The sequence below is a fragment of the Nelumbo nucifera genome, chromosome 3, assembly GCF_055504915.1.
Source record: "Nelumbo nucifera cultivar China Antique chromosome 3, China Antique-T2T, whole genome shotgun sequence".
NCBI lineage: Eukaryota > Viridiplantae > Streptophyta > Magnoliopsida > Proteales > Nelumbonaceae > Nelumbo > Nelumbo nucifera.
This window is the reverse complement of record NC_142651.1, coordinates 80069996-80088744: the sequence shown is the minus strand read 5'-3', so window position 1 is coordinate 80088744 and position 18749 is coordinate 80069996. Positions and strand designations below refer to the sequence as shown.

Below are 18749 nucleotides of genomic sequence, written 5' to 3'. Positions count from 1 at the left end.
AGATACAATGTTTGTGATTCAACAGAGTTTTTTCACCGAAATAGGCAAGGATTTTGAGAGAGAAGGGCTTGTAATTGACCCTTCCTTTATGCAACACATTTTCTCGATTTTGGATGGTTTCTTATGGTTTCATGTGTCCAATGAGGAATTGGGGCGTGCTAGACATTGCAGCCTCGTATTTGTGCTGACAATATCAAAAAACATAAATTTGATGAACTTTTAAAAGAGGTTTTGTCCTTTCTTAGTTTTAAGTGGGGGCTTGTTTGGTATTTTGAGCTCTTTAAGCCTATTAGACTCAAATTCATTGGTCCAGGTGTTTTAATGGGGTTAAGTAAGGAGATGACGTCAGTCCCCTCCCACTTAAGACGCTAGGTTGGACAGCTGATGTGGCGATTCAATTTGGTGCATCAAAATGGTATCTCTCTAGTTTATCAGTCAAATGGATGAATATGGTTATGAAATTTGGTATGCTGGGATTTGTTGGGTCTCTGAACATAGTGGTGAGGTCTGATTGGACAAATGAGGTCGGGATAATTGAAATCTAAGGCTGACTAGTTTGGATCAATAAGATTTGTCGAAACAAAATCTTTGTTTGATGAAGGGTCAAATGGGGGAATTTTGGGATGCAATTTGGTGGGTGGGCATTTTTGAACACCCTGAATATGATGGAAGTGATGGATCTTTGATTAGAGGTGTAGATTAACTGGTTCAGTTCAGATCACGGTCTTATGGTTTTCCAATTAATGAGAGGGTCTGAAATGGAATCTTACTTTTCAACGGTCAAATGGAAGTGTTTGGCTATAAAATTTGATGTGTTCGGATTCTTTGGGTCTCTGAACATGGTGGATGAGCCCACTTCTGGGATGTTGTTTAATTAGATTTTAGGATGTCACGTGTTTAATTAAATTTTATAGATAAACATGTGTTAAGCTAATAAATAACTACCTATTGAGAATGTTTAAAAATTAAACTATCCACTTTTTTATTCCTATTTCTTGAATTAATAGAATGCCATGTGTCCGAAAGGGGAGGACTCTAGCCTCATGACATTATATATATATAATAGATATGGTTGTAAATGGATCAATGTGGCTAAATCCACATCCAGCTTATTATGTTTAGAATGACAAAAAACTAAAACAAATATTAAAAACTAATTATTCTAACACACACACATCTATCTATCCATCCATATATACATACATATATATATATATGTATATATATATAATCAAGTTCAAATTTTAATATCCAAATCTGAGATGACAATTGGATTCAGAGTAAATTAGATACCAGACTTTCGGAGTCTTTTGACAACCCTAATTATTGAAGTTGCTGAACTGAAACTAAAAGATTAATTGTTGTCTTTTAGTATCAGTTTCAAAAGTGTATAAATACATACAAAATATAATATTTTTTGGCTTCCAAAAAGAAAACTTATTCACTAAAGAAGTCTCTAATAACATCATGCGGAGATGACCAAACAAAGACACCGTCGATAGCCCAAAACCTGGTAGCCAGAGTATGGGCTATCACATTTGAAGAGCGACTCGCAAAATAAAAAGAGATAGAGGACAAACCCAACGACACCAGAAAGATATCTGAAATGACAGGCTGGGTAGCCCATGAACAAGCTTGGGCCCCTCGCAGAGTACGAATAACGTCAAGATTAATATTATCAGAGAACAGCAGGACCTTTGAAGCAGCAAACTCTGGAGAAAGAAGTAATAAGGCCTTTAGAATTGCTTCTGCTTCAACCACCTCAGCTTCCCGGAAAGTGGATGTCGAAACACAAACACCTGCTTTGAGAAAAGAATTATCTTTGCCCAACATGATCCATGCAGCAACACTCCGATCCCCCTACACAGATGCATCACTGAAATAACGACGATATCGGCTTCAGAAAAATCACCTAAAAACCAAGCACTATTGATCATGGGATTGGATATCCACTCTAGATCACGAAACCCGCGCATGGCAATTTTCCAACCACTCATTGTAACAATACTTCATGGGGTTGCAATTCGAAGTACATGCAAAAAAAAAAGAAGAGTTACATCTACTCAACCAAGCTCGGAGGTTCGGGACATCATATATGTACTGGGGTCCAAGAAAAAAGGCAGATAAAACATCCGTCGACGTGGGGCTCCTCGTCCCTATCAGTAACTATTGCAGGCTGGTCGGTCTCCATACGGTCCTCGGCGGCAGCGTCTCCGCCTTCCTCCTCCACTGTCTCTTTATCAAGGAGGTCGTCGTCACTCTCCTCCTCGAAGTCTAGGTCCTTGGCAGCCTACCCGACCATCTCCTCGGTGACTCTGGATGTGGTGCTAGCGCTGAGGTCGATCTTAGGGAACTCACGCCGCGTTAGCCACCTACTGAGCTTGAAGCCCTTGCGATAGGCAATTGGGCCGGTCTCAATCAGTAGTTTGTGCTGCTCTTCTAAAGACTTATACTCCTCGACGACTTGAACCTTGGCGTCCTTGATTGCGTTGTCAAATATCTCCAAGCGCTCCTTCACGAGCTCCTCGAGGTTCGCCTTCTCCCTCTGGAGGGCCTCCCTTTCCTCCTTGAGCTTCTTCTTCTCCTCCCTCAATAGCACAATCAGCTCATTCTGAGCTCGCACATCCTTCTCCAGCTTATGAATTTCATTGCGAGCTAAGTCCAATTCACGTTGAATGCTCCTAGAGAATTCTTTGGCCTTTAGGGCCCACTTTAGGTGCACCTCGGACTGGCAAACTAGATCGTGAATTGCAGAGTTCACCTACCAAAGAAGAAACAAAATCTAAGTACCAAGAAAGAATGATGGAAAGCAACGTCCAATGATCAGATACGTTCCACCATACAGTGAGTAGCTGCTCTGGCCTGGAGCTGAGCCACCAGAAGATTGGCCCACTACACAACCTCCTCGGTGAAGACCACATCCTTACGGTTGAAGAAACCGAGCTTCAGGGTCAAAATGCTCTAAACCGCCCAGGAAGAGTCATCCCCCTAAGGGGTGGCCGCCTAAGTGGACTGGAGCTCGGGCCCAGGAGCCTCCTCGAGTAGGTGAGGTGGAGAAGCCCTACCATGGTCTTCCTCGACCAAGTCAATGACGGGAGGGTGCTCGGGGACGGCGGTGTCGACGTCGGAGGTGGTGGTGGCCTCATGGAGACGGGCCTTCTTGGAGGCCTTCCTCTTCTTCCCCCTCTTCATGCTTTCAAAGAGTTCAGCAACAGGAATATCAGCCATGGCTCCTACAAAATGTAACGAACAGATTAATTGCAAGATCAAGATAAATTAAGAAGAATAAAACAAGTGCGACAATCAAGATGTGACCTACCAGGAGGACTCAGCCCGGCTTGTATGAGATTTTCTTCAGACACGAGGTTTTTGAACTTTAACCCGAGCTTTGCCTAAGATCGGACTTCCTCCTGTGTCTCTTTGTCCAACCTGATGTCGGGGTCCTAAACAGCAAGCCTCCAGTGAGTTGGAAATGGCCATCCCGTAGTGTTACGAACCACGAATTAGTGCCTCTTCCAGGCCAGGGCTTTGTTGGGGAGGTTGTGCAAGATCTTGTAACTAGGACGAGGAAATATATAATAACTTCGCCTATGCTCGGGGAGAACATAGGCAGAGTTCCTTTTAATAGATCAGATCGACGAAAAAATGTCAAGGGTCAAGGACCAGTTATAGTTGTGGAAAAGGGAGATGGTGCCTATAATGTTCCAGATCGAGTTGGGGTGGAGCTGATCTATGGCTATGTCGAAAAACTTGATGACTTCGATGATAAAGGGGTGAAGTGGAAAATGCAGTCCAGCTACGAGTTGTTCCTCAAACACCACGATCTCGTTGTGACCGTGGTCCTAAGGAAACCTTCCTAGGGGAATACTGTATACAAGGTTGTCGGGTAAATTGTACCGAGCTACTAGGGACAGGAGCCTGTCAACCGTCATTGTAGAAGGACTGAAGTTGTCTGGTCCCCAAGCCCGGTGCGAGGTGGAGGCCCCCCTACCGGAAGCCTCGCACCCCTACTGAGGTGTGTCCATCTTGGACGGGTTGGAATCCGAGTCCCATGCTGAGGCATTCACCTCAGCAGGGCGAGACTCTACAACCTGTGCCGAGGTGCCCACCTCGGCCCTGGCAGACTATTTACTCTTGTCAAAAAGACTATCTACGCTACACATGCCGAACTAGAGGAAAAAGGAAACGGAAACAAAGGGAGACAAACTCACCAAGAAGACCGAAAGAAGCGAAAAGACCTTGAACGCAAAGGCAACTAACACCGACTTGGAAGACTGAAGCGTGACCTCAACAGACTCGAGCACGCAATATGTGGCACGAAAAATGGGTCACTCTAGCCCTTATTTATAGCCTCCGCGATTGGAACTCAACAATCGAGATCTATGTGATCCAACGACTCTCATGAAAACCGGTTGCACACCACCCGAGGTCGAAATCGATTGAGCATGGGTTTTGACGTCCACGGAGTTTATAAATGGCATGACGTCCGCGCGTACCCATTCCCTGGTCGAGCCAAACGAGTCATGAAGGTCTGATCAAAGAGTCGTCCTCCAAACCACCTGAAAGTCATGCCAAATCCACCTGGGCTTGCCATTGAACTCCCCGCACCGGGTCGGGACCCTTGACACGAGGAGTGGGGGGCAATTGATGAGGGGTGATTTGGTCCGACCTAATATGTAAGGGACACATGGACGCGACCTGCCAGCTAAACGATAAATTGACACATAGAGCCACGTTAGCAGATTGGGGGACCTCAGGTGCTCGGCCACTTCGGACCTGAAGTACCTCGTTACCCACTTGCGCCGAGGTGCCATGTAATTGAAATAATCACCTCCAAACTTCTCGGGATCACGCCAAATAACTGAAGGCCTCATCTTTACCCCACCCGAATCAAAGGGAAATGGTAAGCCTTATTAATTAGTACGTTACCCACCTTCCAAAGTGGAACGAATCCCTACATCATGGGCCAAAGATTTTAGGAGCATTTCGAGAGACCCACGACATCCCAACTATATAAAGGCATCAACCCCCAAGGCTTAGGTACGCGCGATTACTTTCTCACTAGCATCCTAGCATTCAATCTTTTAGCTCGCAACCAAAATCCAATACTGACTTAAGCATCAGAGCAACCTCGCTGGGTTAGCCACCCTGGGTTCTCTGATCCTTTGTCTTGCAGCTTGGTTCAGCTCGCTATGGGACTAGTGTCCAAGTAATCTTCCAGCTAGGAGATTCCACATTGCACACCATCAATAATCTCTCTAGTGTCAACAATTGCATCAAAGTCTTGTTTTTCTACAAATAATTGAGTTCTAGTCAAGAAGATGAGCAACTTGAATGATTAATCTTTGGAGATTTGCATCATTGGCTAAGATACAGAAGGACATGGTACCTCAATTGATAGTTCACCAAATGCAAATGATGGAGGATGGAGGTGGAACTTGAAAAAGTGTTGAATCCGTTTTTTTTTGTATTCTTATATTTTTATTTTAAATTTTTTTTGAGAATTATTTGTAACATTTTCCAATAATCCAATCCCACTGTAATTTTTATTTTCCATTTTATCATTTTATTGATTTAATTCCATTGTATTATTTTTCAACAAATGTATTTTTTTATCTTTTTTGTACACATTAAATTTGAAATGAAGCAAAATTTTCACAAATTTTCAAACTTATTGTCTATTATTCATGTTAATTTCCTGCTGTTATATGTTATTTTTCATTTTTTTCTAATTTTTATTAGTTGAGGAAAAGTAAAAACAAAAAGAGCTCAACCTGCCATGACCTGATTACTCAGGCCCATCACGACTAATAACTGGGCCATGGGTTGTATCGAACTTGATGTAGGAGAGAGACTGTGCTGCCAAGCATGGTACACAAAGGTTTGGGGCCTAACACGTGTTGTGTTGTTGTGGCACGACCCACACTACTACTCTACTAAAAACTAAAAAGTTCTCATTTTGCAACAAGGAATACCAAAAAATGTGAATAATAGATACTAGGTAATATTGGAATTTTAGTTCTTTTTCCAACATTTTTAATAGATTTCTGCTTCTTTCACTCTTATGGGGAAGGACAACAGGTGTTCCGTGCGCTCCCTCATGAGCTCCTTGAGGTTCGCCTTCTCCCTCTGGAGGGCCTCCCTTTCCTCCTTGAGCTTCTTCTTCTCCTCCCTCAACAGCACGATGAGCTCCTTCTGATCTCGCACATCCTTCTCCAGCTTATGAATTTCACTGCAAGCTTAGTCCAATTCACGCTGAATGCTCCTGGAGGATTCTTCGGCCTTTAGGGCCCACTTCAGGTGCAACTCGGACTGGCAAGCTAGAGCGTGAATTGCGGAGTTCACCAACCAAAGAAGAAACAAAATCTAAGTACCAAGAAAAAATGATGGAAAGCAACGTCTAAGGATCAGATACGTACCACCATACAGTGAGTAGCTGCTCTAGCCTTGAGCTGAGCCACCAAAAGATCGGCCCACTACACAACCTCCTCGGTGAAGACTGCATCCTTACTATTGAAGAAACTGAGCTTTAGGGTCAAAATGCTCTGAACCGCCTGGGAAGAGTCATGCCCCGAAGGGGTGGCAACCTAAGTGGACTGGAGCTTGGGCGCTGGAGCCTCCTCGGGTAGGTGAGGTGGAGAAGCCCTACCTTGGTCTTCCTCGACCAAGTCAATGACGGGAGGGTGCTCGGGGATGGCGGTGTCGACGTCAGAGGTGGTGGCGGCCTCATGGAGACGGGCCTCCTTGAAGGCCTTCCTCTTCTTCCCCCTCTTCGTGCTCCTGAAGAGTTCGGCAACAGGAATATTAGCCGTGGCTCCTACAAAATGTAACGAATAGATTAATTGCAAGATCAAGATAAATTGCGAAGAATAAAACAAGTGCGACAATCAAGATGGTGACCTACCAGGAGGACTCAACCCAGCTTGTATGAGATTTTCTTCGGATACGAGGTTTTCTAACTCCAACCCGAGCTTTGCCTATGATCGGACTTCCTCCTGTGTCTCTTTGTCCAACCTGATGCCGGGGTCCTAAACGGCAGGCCTCCAATGAGTTGGGAATGGCCACCCCGTAGTGTTATGAACCACGAAGTAGTGCCTCCTCCAGGCTAGGACTTTGTTGGGGATGTCGTGCAGGATCTTGTAACCAGGACAAGGAGACATATAATAACTTTGCCAATGCTCGAGGAGAACACATGCGGAGTTCCTTTTGATAGAGCAGATCGATGAATTGAAATAGTCGGCCACTTCAGACCCGAAGTACCTCGTTACCCACTTGCGCTGAGGTGCCATGTAATTGAAATAGTCACCTCCGAACTTCTCAGGATCACGCTGCATAACTGAAGGCCTCATCCTTACCCCACCCGAATCGAAGGGAAACGGTAAGCCTTATTAATTGGTGCGTTACCCACCTTCCAAAGCGGAACGGATCCCTACATCATGGGCCAAAGATTTTGGGAGCATTTCGAGAGACCCACAGCATCCCAATTATATAAAGGCATCAACCCCCAAGACTCAGGTACGCGTGATTACTTGCTCACTAGCATCCTAGCATTCAAGCTTTCAGCTCGCAACCAAAATCAAATACTGACTTAAGCATCAGAGCAAACTCGCCGGGTTAGCCACCTTGGGTTCTCTGGTCCTTTATCTTGCAGCTTGGTTCAGCTCGCTACGGGACTAGTGTCCAAGTAATCTTCCGGCTAGGAGCTTCCACCTCGCACACCATCAGTAATCTCTCTAGTGTCAACAATTGCATCAAAGTCTTGTTTTTCTACAAATAATTGAGTTCTAGTCAAGAAGATGAGCAACTTGAATGATTAATCTTTGGAGATGTGCATCATTGGCTAAGATGCAGAAGGACATGGTACCTCAATTGATAGTTCACCAAATGCAAATGATGGAGGATGGCGGTGGAACTTGAAAAAGTGTTGAATCCATTTTTTTTGTGTTCTTAAAATTTTTATTTTCAATTTTTTTTTTGAGAATTATTTGTAACATTTCCAATAATCCAATCCCATTGTAATTTTTATTTTCCATTTTATCATTTTATTGATTTAATTCCATTGTATTATTTTTCAACAAATGTATTATTTTTATCTTTTTTGTACACATTAAATTTGAAATGGAGCAAAATTTTCATAAATTTTCAAACTTATTGTCTATTATTCATGTTAATTTCCTACTGTTATATGTTATTTTTCATTTTTTCTAATTTTTATTAGTTGAGGAAAAGTAAAAACAAAAAAGGGCTCAACCTGCCATGACCTGATTACTCAGGCCCAGCACGACTAGTAACTGGGCCATGGGTTGTATCGAACTTGACGTAGGAGAGAGACTGTGCTGCCCAAGCATGGCACACAAAGGTCTGGGGCCTAACACGTGTTGTGTTGTTGTGGCACGACCCACACTACAACTCTACTAAAAACTAAAAAGAAGTTCTCGTTTTGCAACAAGGAATACCAAAAAAAGAGAATAATAGATACTAGGCATTACTGGAATTTTAGTTATTTTTCTACCATTTTTAATAGATTTCCGCTTCTTTCACTCTTAACTTAGCTCAATTTAGCCTTGGGGACTATTTTTTGATAATTTTTATTGATGAAGGGTGATTGGCACAACCTATTAAGTAAAGGTTACATGGACGCGATCTGCCTGAAGGATGAGAACTCAGCAAAAGGAAGCTAGTCAGCAGAATTTGGAGCTCGGGTGTTCAGTCACCTTGGCACAAAGCCACCTCGGCATAAAGGCATCCCGGCATAAAGTCACCTCGGTACCTAATCCAGTTTGTGGCTCAAGAACTGAAGTAACACGCAACCGACTCCAAAAGCTTCATAGCAAACTCCAAACCTCATGGGATTACGCCGCCCGAATCGGGCGGAGGCGATAGACTTTATTAATTGACATGCTACTCCCCGACTAAAGCGAAAACAGAAAACAGATCTCATCCACTCATGCCGAAGACCCCAGAACCATTTTCGTGATGTCCACGGTAGCTTAACCATATAAGGGCATCAACCCCTCCACGTCCCTGGTACGCACAATTATTGGCTCACTAGTACACTTATCACTCAACTTTCAGCTCACACTTAAGCATCGGAGCGACCTCACTGGGTTAGCCACCCTGGGTTCTCTGAGCTTCACTGTTTTGTAGACCGAACCAACTCGCCACGCAGCCAAGTTCCAGATCATCCTCCAGCTAGGTGCATCCAGATCGTGCTCCATCATTTTATTTTGTTTAAGGAAAAAAATGTCTAACTTTTTTTATTAATTTTTTATTTTTTAAAGATTATTTGTATTGCAATATTTAGTTAATTAATTATCATTGTTATTATTAAGTATTTAATTAATGATTTTATTATCACAATAATTATTATAATTAAAATCTTTATTGTAAAAATTTAAAATTTAATCAAAATGTAATATTTACTTAATTATTATTTAAAGATTAATATTATCTTTAATTAGTATTGGTGATGATTATTTTCTTATATTTTTATTAATAATCAGTATTTAATTACTGAGTATTGTTGTTATAATAGATTTTCTAGTTACACTAAATTCTGGCAATTTGCATAACTTTAATGAACAATCAGTTTTTTAATTGTAGGGCTCTTAATTAAAATTAAAATTAAAATTTGTTTTGTGACTGAAAGTAACCCCGTTGACAGTTTTGTAGTAGTTGATGAGCCCACTAGTGGGATGTTTAATTAGATTTTAGCATGCCACATGTTTAACTAAATTTTATGGATAAACATGTGTTAAGCTAATAAATATCTATTGAGAATGTTTAGAAGTAAAACTACTCACTTTTTAAATCCTATTTCTTTAATTAATAGGATGCCACATGTCTAAAAGGGGAGGACTCTAGCCTCATGACCTTCGTTTAATATATATATGGTTGTAAATGGAACAATGTGGCTAAATCCACATCCAGCTTAATTATTATGTTTAAAATGACAAAAAACTAAAAGAAAAAAAAAATTAAACATTAATTATTTTAACTTTTTTATTAGATTCAAATTTTAATTTGATCGGATGGGGTTAAATCCGCTTCCAATCTGATTATTAATCAGGCAAATATAAGATAATTGGGTACAGAGTAAATTAGATACCAGACTTTGGGAGTCCGTTGACGATCCTAATTGTTGAAGTTGCTTAACTGAAACTAAAAGATTAATTGTTTGAAAAGTGTACAAATAATACAAAATATAAGGTTTTTTTTGCTTCCAAAAAAAGAAAAAATTATTCATTAAAGAAATATCTAATAACATCAGGCGGAGATGACCAAACCAAGAGCACCGTCGATAGCCCAAAACCTGGTAGCCAGAGTATGGGCTAGCACATTTGAAGAACGACTTACAAAATAAAAAGAGATAGAGGAGAAACCCAACGACACCAGAAATGACAGGTTGGGTAGCCCATGAACAAGCTTGGTCCCCTCGCAGAGTACGAATAACGTTTAGATTATCAGAGAACAGCAGGACCTTCAAAGCAGCAAACTCTGGAGAAAGAAGTAATAAGGCCTTTAAAATTGCTTCTGCATCAACCACCTCAGCCTCCCGAAAAGTGGATGTCGAAACATAAACACCTGCTTTGAGAAAAGAATTATCTTTGCCCAACACGAAAACACCGATCCCCCTTCACAGAAGCATCGATGAAGATAACGATATCGGCTTCAGACCTAAAAACCAAGCACACTATCGATCATGGGTTGGATATCCAAGTACTCTAGACGAAACCCGCGCATGGCAACTCTCCAACCACTCCTCTCTGTAACAACACCTCACGTGGTTGCAAAACTTGCTTCTGAAAAATACATTTATTCCTCGCTTCCCAGATTTTCCCACACCAGATCGAACGAAGATTTGTAATCCATCAGGTTTGCAAGCAAAAACCCTTTCACGTTCGATATATGTATGTCATCTCAAGATTTGTCATTAATTCCCTTGTGATCGATAAGCCAGACTTAACCGTGAAACACACCCCTCTGTTCCAAAATCCACGGCCATGCATCCATCCGTTCCACTTTCTGATAACACTACTATCAAACAGCTGTTGCAAAACTGAAACCCTCTACCAATGTGATTTGGGACCTGAATTCGGATGGATTGACCATTCCCCAGTCCCCACCTTCATAACGCATCCAGCTCGAAGAACATGACGCGCCTTAATTACATATACCTTTCCACGTCCAGCAGTCCCCACTTTTTGGTTCACTCTCCATGAATTTCTCAGAAGGAATGTGTTTAACCTTCAAAATTGAAGCCCAGACCAGATAAGAGTTTTGTTCTGTTAGCAAACGCCACCCAACCTTTGCCAGGAGAGCGTCATTAATTAAAGTATTTCATTCTTCCAACTTCCCAGACCACACAGCGCATTTTAGCATGCAACCCGTTTGCCAAGAAACTGAACCATGGCCACCATAACTCCATAAGAAAGAACACTTACCCCACGAGATATAAAAATTTGAATATAGACCAAAGCTGGGACATAAAAATTCTCTTCTTTTATATAGGCCTATATAGATTATATATACAGAAAAAAAACAATATATTTTTATATAATATATAAATATAGGTTAATTAAGAGATAAGGATATAATAGAAAATCGCATAAATAAGAAGGGCATTTTGGGATGCTAAACTCTCTCTTTTTATATTTGCCTTCTACAAAATATTTAAATAATAAAGTATTCGATGGTATTGGAATCTAACCAACTTGATTCAGTTTGAGCCAGTAAGAAGCCCAGAAAGAACCTCAAAAACTTATTCACAAAGCAATAAGCTAGCTTTTTAGTTCAGCAACTTCAGCTGATATCAAATTGCCCCTTAATCTCACCTAATTACGGTTGGTTACATGAATTTTTTTCTATGATTTCTTATTACTTCAACCATCTTGTATTTGATCATCCTCTTGCTTTTTAAAGTCTTTTTTATTTGTGGAAAATTACTCCTCAGTCCTCACTAGTGCAATTATTGGTAGTCCATTAAGATGACTGAATCATTTTAGTTAGAGGTGCAATTTGGGCGGATTAATGTTTAGATTTTGTCATAATTTCAAAGGGCCCAATCTGAAGCCCATGCCCGAAACAGTGTAAAATATTAACTCGGGCTTGAGTTGCACCCCGTAATTTTAATCAACTTTCTCTCTTCTTTTTCACTAATAAAAGCCCACTCAGTCATCTGATCTAATGCATAATTTTCTATATTCATCCACCAATACAAACATGGAAAAGAGAATCTTAGCTTACCTCAAATCAATCTAAATTAAAGAATATTAAGTCTACCATTAAACTCCTCCAACTTGGGTATGGGTTAAAGTTTGTTAAATTTTGAATGGGCCTAAACACAAAACTAAGCCCAATATAATTGAAATCCTTCAAATCAAACAACCCAATAATAATATTTGGGGTAATTGTAGGATGAAATCCAACTTGCAGCTCTACACTCCCCCAGTGTTCCATAGAGTGGCTGAGGCTCATACTTCTATCATTGTTCAAAGGAGGTGAGAGCAAGGGACTCACACTTATGGGTTTTGGGTAATGTAACCAAGTACGCGTACTACATATATAGGTCATAACATTATGGTGCAACTCGGAGGGTTGGGAAATGGAACACCAATCGCTAGAAAGGATGGGCAAATCCCTTGAACCCAAACCAAAAACAAAAAAAGATAAAAAACAATCAGTTATCATGCAAAGGTTTGCCTTTAATACGTAAATTTATTCACACACACATCATATACAATTATACATCTAGTAGATACATATAAGATATACATACATGCATACACACATTCATTCATGAATGCATACGTACAAGTATAATATAAGTAGTAATTTCATATAAATACATGTTGTTTATATAATATTAAACTAAGGCTCAAAGTATCAACACTAGAGGTGCAATTTGGGCAGATTGGATTGGGATTTTGTTAAAATTTCAACAGGCCCAGTTTAAAATGTTAGGACCCAATGCAATGTAAAATCTTTAAATCAGGTACGTAACCAGTAGGGTTGTCAATTGGACTGGATTTGGTCCAATCCGATCCAGTCCAATGTGAGTCCATTATAAATGGACCAGGTCCAATCCAATCCAATGAATATTTTGGACCAATTTGGACCGGCCCAATTTAATGTCTAGACCATCCAATCTATTCAAATTCATTTTGACTTAAATTGGTTTTGATAGTGCGCGATCTAGAAGCTCTTAGCTGGAAGATAACCTGGACTTTAGTCGTGTGGTGAGCTGGACCAAGCTACAAGATAGAGGATCAGAGAACCTAGGTGGCTAATCCGGCGAGGTCGCTCCGATGCTTAAGTCGTGTGGTGACCTGGACTGTATTATGGTTGCAAGTTGAATACTTGAGTGTTAAAATGCTAGTGAGCAAATAATCGTGTGTACCTGGATCTTGGGGGTTGATGCCCTTATATAGCTGCACTGTCATAGGTCTCGCGAAACATTCCCGAAACTTACAACCCGCGACGTACAGATCTGTTCCACTTTAATAGGAGAGTAACGCACTAATTAATGAGGTTTATCGTTTCCCTCCGATTCGGGTAGGATGAGGATAAGGTTTACGGTTGCACAACATGATCCTGAGAAGTTTGGAGATGACTGTTGAGCTTCTGAGTTCGGTTACTCGGCACCTCAGTGCAAATGGTTACCGAGGTACCCCGGGCTCTGGAGTAACCGATTTCCTGAGGTCTCCTGCTCTATTGACGTAACTTCATATGCCGATTTGTCACTTGGTTGACAGGTCGTGTCCACGTGTCCCTTGCATACTAGGTCGGCCCAAATCACCCCTCATCAATTGCCCTCCACACCCCATACCAGGGGTCCTGACTCGGTAAGGGGAGTTTATGACGAGTCCAGGTGGATTTGGCATGATGTCCAGATGGTACGGAGGGCAACTCTTTGACCGGACCTGTATGATCGCTTGTCTCAACCAAGAAATAACCCAGATCATGTACTGGGTATGCGTGGGCGTCATGCCATTTGTAAACTCTATGAATGTCAAAACTCGCACTCAACCGATTTCAACCTCGGTTTGCGTGTAGTCGATTTTCTTGGGAGTCATTGGATCGTGTAGATCTCGACCGTTGAACCTCACTCGTGATGGCTATAAATAGGGATCAAAGGGGCCCATTTTTCTCACTGTAAGTTGTGTGGTCGAGTTGTTGAGGTCACGTTCAAATCTTCCAGATCAGTGTCAATTGTCCTTGCGTCCGAGAACATCTCGTTTCCTATGATCTTCTTGGTGAGTTCGTCTTTATCTGCTTTTGTTGTTGTCCTTTTTTCTTCTTCTAGTCTAGTATGTCTAGCCATAGTATAGATAGCCTTCTTGATGGGAGCGATGAGTCCACCGGGGCCAAGGTGGGCACCTCAGCCTATGATGAGGAGTTCGGTCTTGCCGGGAAAATGCTTCAGTTGAAGGTCCGGACTTCACTTCGGATAGGGTGGATACATTGGGTCAAAACTGCGAGCTTTCCAAATAGGGGGCATCCACCTCACGTCCTAGCCGGAAGCCAGATCACTTCGGCCCTTCCACTATGACTGCTGAAAGGCTACAGTCCTTAGCTTCCCACTACCGGTTCCCCAACAACCACATGTATAGCATTCCCTTGGGTCAGTACCCCTAGGATCATGAGTCAGACGAGATTGCTGTTTATGAGGAACAACTCGTAGTAGGACTCCATTTCTCGCTTTACCACTTGATTGTAGATGTCCTTCAGTTTTTTAATGTCACTATAGGCCAGCTTCACCCGAACTATATCCAGTTTATCGTCAGTATCATTTCTCTGTTCCACGAGTACAATAAACCCTTGACTCTCGAGGTGTTTAACTCACTCTATGCCATTAAGAAGAACTCGACGTGTGTCTTTAAGGATGAGAAGCGCAGTAATTATATTTCCCCTGGACTAGGGTACAAAGTCTTATACGGCTTCTCCAATAAAGTGTCGGCTTGGAAGAGGAGGAACTTCATAGTCTCCGTATCCGAGGGGTGGTCGTTCTCGACGAAGTTGAGGATGGCCATTACTGACCCCAGAGTCCAGCTGAATAGTGAAACTTCGGCAATGATCCGCTCTTGGGTCGATCTTAACTTGCAGCTAAAGGATATCTTATCCGAAGAGAAGCTTGTGAAAGCCGAGCTAAGTCCTCTGGGTAGGTCGTCACCTTAGTACACACACATATATTTTCTTCTTCGTAGTTCATGTTTAAATCTGCTGCTAATTTGTTTGTTACCTATTGTAGGAGCCATAGCTGACATCCTTGTTGCGGAATTCTTCAACAGTATGAAGAAGGGGAAAAAGAGGAAGGCCTCCAAGAAGGCCCGTGTCCATGAGGCCACCACCACTTCCACGTCGACACCACCATTCTCGAGCATCCTCCGATTATCGACTTGGTTGAGGAAGACCAAGGCAAGGCTTCCCCACCTCACCTTCCCGAGGAGGCCCTGGTGTTCGAGCCCCAGCCCACTCAAGCGGGCACCCCTTCGAGAGATGACACATCCCAAGCGACTAGGAGCATCTTGACTCTGAGGTTCGGTCTCCTCAAGAGTAAGGAAGCAGTCTTCACTGAGGAGGTTGCACATTGGGCCAATCTGCTGGTGGCTTAGCTCAGGGCTAGGGCGGCGGCTCACTGCATGGTGGTACATACCTGATCTTTGGATTGTAATCTTCACTACTCTTTCTCGATACTTAGATTTTGTTTTGTTTTGGCAGGTGAACTCTACGATCCATGCTCTTGCTTATTAGTCTGATGTGTAGCTGAAGTGGGCTCTCCAGGCTTAAGAGACTTCCCAAAGCATTCAACGCGAATTAGATTTTGCTCATGGCGAGATCCATAAACTAGAGAATGATGCACAAGCTCAAAATGAGTTGATTGCGTTGCTGAGGGAGGAGAAGAAGAAACTTAAGGAGGAAAGGGAGGCTCTCCAGAGGGAAAAAGAGAACCTCGAGGAACTCATGAAGGAGTGCACGGAGATCTTCGAGAGCGCGATCGAGGACACCAAGGTTCAGGCCGTTGACGAGTATAAGTCTTCGGTGGAGTAACACAATCTGTTGATAGAGACCGGAACGACTGCCTATCGCAAGGGCTTCAAACTCAACAGGTGGTTGACGCGGCGTGAGTTGCTCGAGCTTGACCTTAGCACTATCACCACATCCTGGGTTACCGAGGAGATGACCGGGGAGGCTCTTAACGAACCGGACTCCGAGGAGGAGAGCGGCGATGACCTCCTCAACAAAGAGACAACGGAGGAGGGGAATGGAGATGCTGTCGTTGAGGACCACATGGAAACCGACCCATCTGCTAATGCCACTGTTGGGGATGAGGAGCCCCATATTGACTGACATCTATCTGCCTCTTTTCTTGGACCCCTCGTACATACTTAATGTCCTAAGCCTCTAAGCTTGGTTAAGTAGTTGTAGTTTCTCTCTTTCTTTTTTCTTTTTTTTTTTGAATGTACTTCGAACTTCCTTTTGTTAATACAATGCAGTAATTTCAAAATTCCTTGTTGTGCAAAATTTTCTAAGTATAGATTACTTCCAAAGTGCCGAGCTGACGAACTAGGCCCAAGTAGAAATAATCCGATCTTTCATTGTACGCCAAAGTGAATAGACACTGTAGAGTGTATAGTGTACTTGACCTGTCTATGCGTTGACTACTTTATTTACCCATGCCGAAGCAACTGGGTTTTTGGTTGCCTATGCCTAAGCGACGTGGTCTTAGGTTGCCCATGCTGAAGAGGCGATTGGGTCTTAGAACGCCTATGCCGAAGAGGCAACTAGGACTTATCTGCCCATGCCGTAGAGGCGACTGGGTCTTATATTGTGTCGAGGTCTTTTGTCAGTTCAACACCATAGCCTTTAGGATCTGGGAGTGACTTATGGTCCTCTCTCCAGCTCGATGTCCTTTTGACTAGCTTGGTGGTCTTATGGACTTGGTAAAATTTTTGGTTGTATTGGAGTTGGAGTCGTAAGCTCATACATAATATCTTCTTAGGTTGTCAATGTTCCAAGCTCGAGGTACTTGTTTTCCTTCCCTAGTCTCGAGCTCATATGTGCCTTCGTAGAACACTCGTCTCACTTGGTACGGACCCTCCCAATTTGGTCTGAGCTTACCCACGCCGGGCTCAAGTACCATTACTTTGCGGAGCACCAAGTCACCAACTCAAAACTGTCATTTCCTGACTCGGGCATTGTAATACTGAGCTACTTGCTGCTGGTAAGCTGTAGTCCGAATATAGGCCAGGTCGCGTACTTCTTCGATCAAATCCAAGTTAGTCCCAAGCTCATCGTCATTCGCCTCTTGGTCATATGCTTCGAGCCGCAACATTGGTAGTTCAATCTCCATCGGAATCACGACCTCTGTTCCATATATGAGGTTGAAGGGCGGCGTTTCACCAGTTGCATTCTTGATGGTCGTCCTATAGGCCCAAAGGACACTAGGCAACTCGTCCACCCACCACCCTTTAGCTTGTGCTAAACGAGCTTTTAGTCCATAGAGAATAGCCTTGCTCGTCACTTTGGCCTGTCTGTTTGCCTATAGGTGTGCCACCAAAGTAAAGTTTTGCTGAATCTCTATCTCGACACACCAATTTTGGAACTTGATGTCTTCGAATTGCTTTCCATTGTCCGAGATCAGCACCTTGGGTAGTTCAAAACGGAACATGATGTTTTTCCAAAAAAAGTTTTGGACGTTCCAGGCTGTAATATTCACTAATGGCTTGGCCTCCACCCACTTTGTAAAGTAGTCCACTACTACAACCAAGAACTTCCTTTGACCGGTTGCTAGTGGGAATGGGCCGAGGATGTCGATTCCCTACTATTCGATAGGCCATGGGTTGGTTAGGTACTTCAGATCGGCAGCAGGTTGATGGAGGATGCTGGCATGCCTCTAGCATTTGTCGCATTTTCTAAGGAGCTCGAGTGCGTCCACCATCATAGTAGGTTAGTAGTAACCCTGCCTTAGCACTTTTTGGGTGATCGCTCTGCCCCCCAAGTGTCCTCCGCATAGTCTTTCGTGGATGTCGCGAAGTACTAGTTCGGCTTCTAGAGGTTGCAAACAGTCGTCCATCTACAACGTAGGTAGGGGAGCGTAAAGGACCTCCTATACAATCGTCCATCTACAAGGACGTATCGAGCTACTTGATGCTATACCCTCCAAGCTGCATTGCATTCTACCAGTAGTGTCCCGTGGAGCAGATAATCAACGAGTGGGTCAGTCCAACTCAATTCTGCTTACAACATGGGAGCAACCTCTTCTGCCCCCCCGAGAATGTTGGGCTGAGGCAGGTCTTCTATATATATGGTTCACATTATGTTGTAACTGGTACTTACCAAGCATGACAAGGCATCAGCCTCAGCGTTCTCAGACCTCAGTATCTGCCTGACGAAGCAAGAAGCCTGGAAGGATTTCTCTGACTTTGGCCAGGTAAGCTTCCATAGTTGAGTCACGAGCTTAGTAGTCACCATTGATTTGGTTTACTACCAGCTATGATTCCCTACAAACAACGAGGTGTTTTACACTCATCTCCTTTGCTAGGTTCAGCCTGACAATTAGTGCCTCGTACTCCACCTCGTTGTTTGACGCCTCAAATCCAAACCGGAGAGCATACTCTAGCTTCACCTCGCTCAGGCCGTACAATATCAGTCCAGCACCACTTCCTCACTGGTTAGATGAGCCGTCCACATGGAGGATCCAGGGCTCCTCGTCCCAGGTTGGTCCCATCCTGCCCGAGACCAGTGTC

The 18749-nt window shown here is 43.0% G+C and overlaps 1 protein-coding gene across 1 annotated transcript; it reads right to left on the bottom strand.

Moving 5' to 3' along the window:
* Positions 1 to 17179: 17179 nt before the first annotated feature.
* Positions 17180 to 18474, bottom strand: LOC148801403 (uncharacterized). Its single transcript, XM_088900398.1, has 2 exons — positions 18340 to 18474; positions 17180 to 17542 (listed from the first exon to the last, which is right to left on the bottom strand). Exons 1-2 carry the CDS (start codon positions 18472 to 18474, stop codon positions 17180 to 17182), a joined length of 498 nt encoding a protein of 165 aa, XP_088756524.1.
* Between the last annotated feature and the right edge of the window lie 275 nt (positions 18475 to 18749).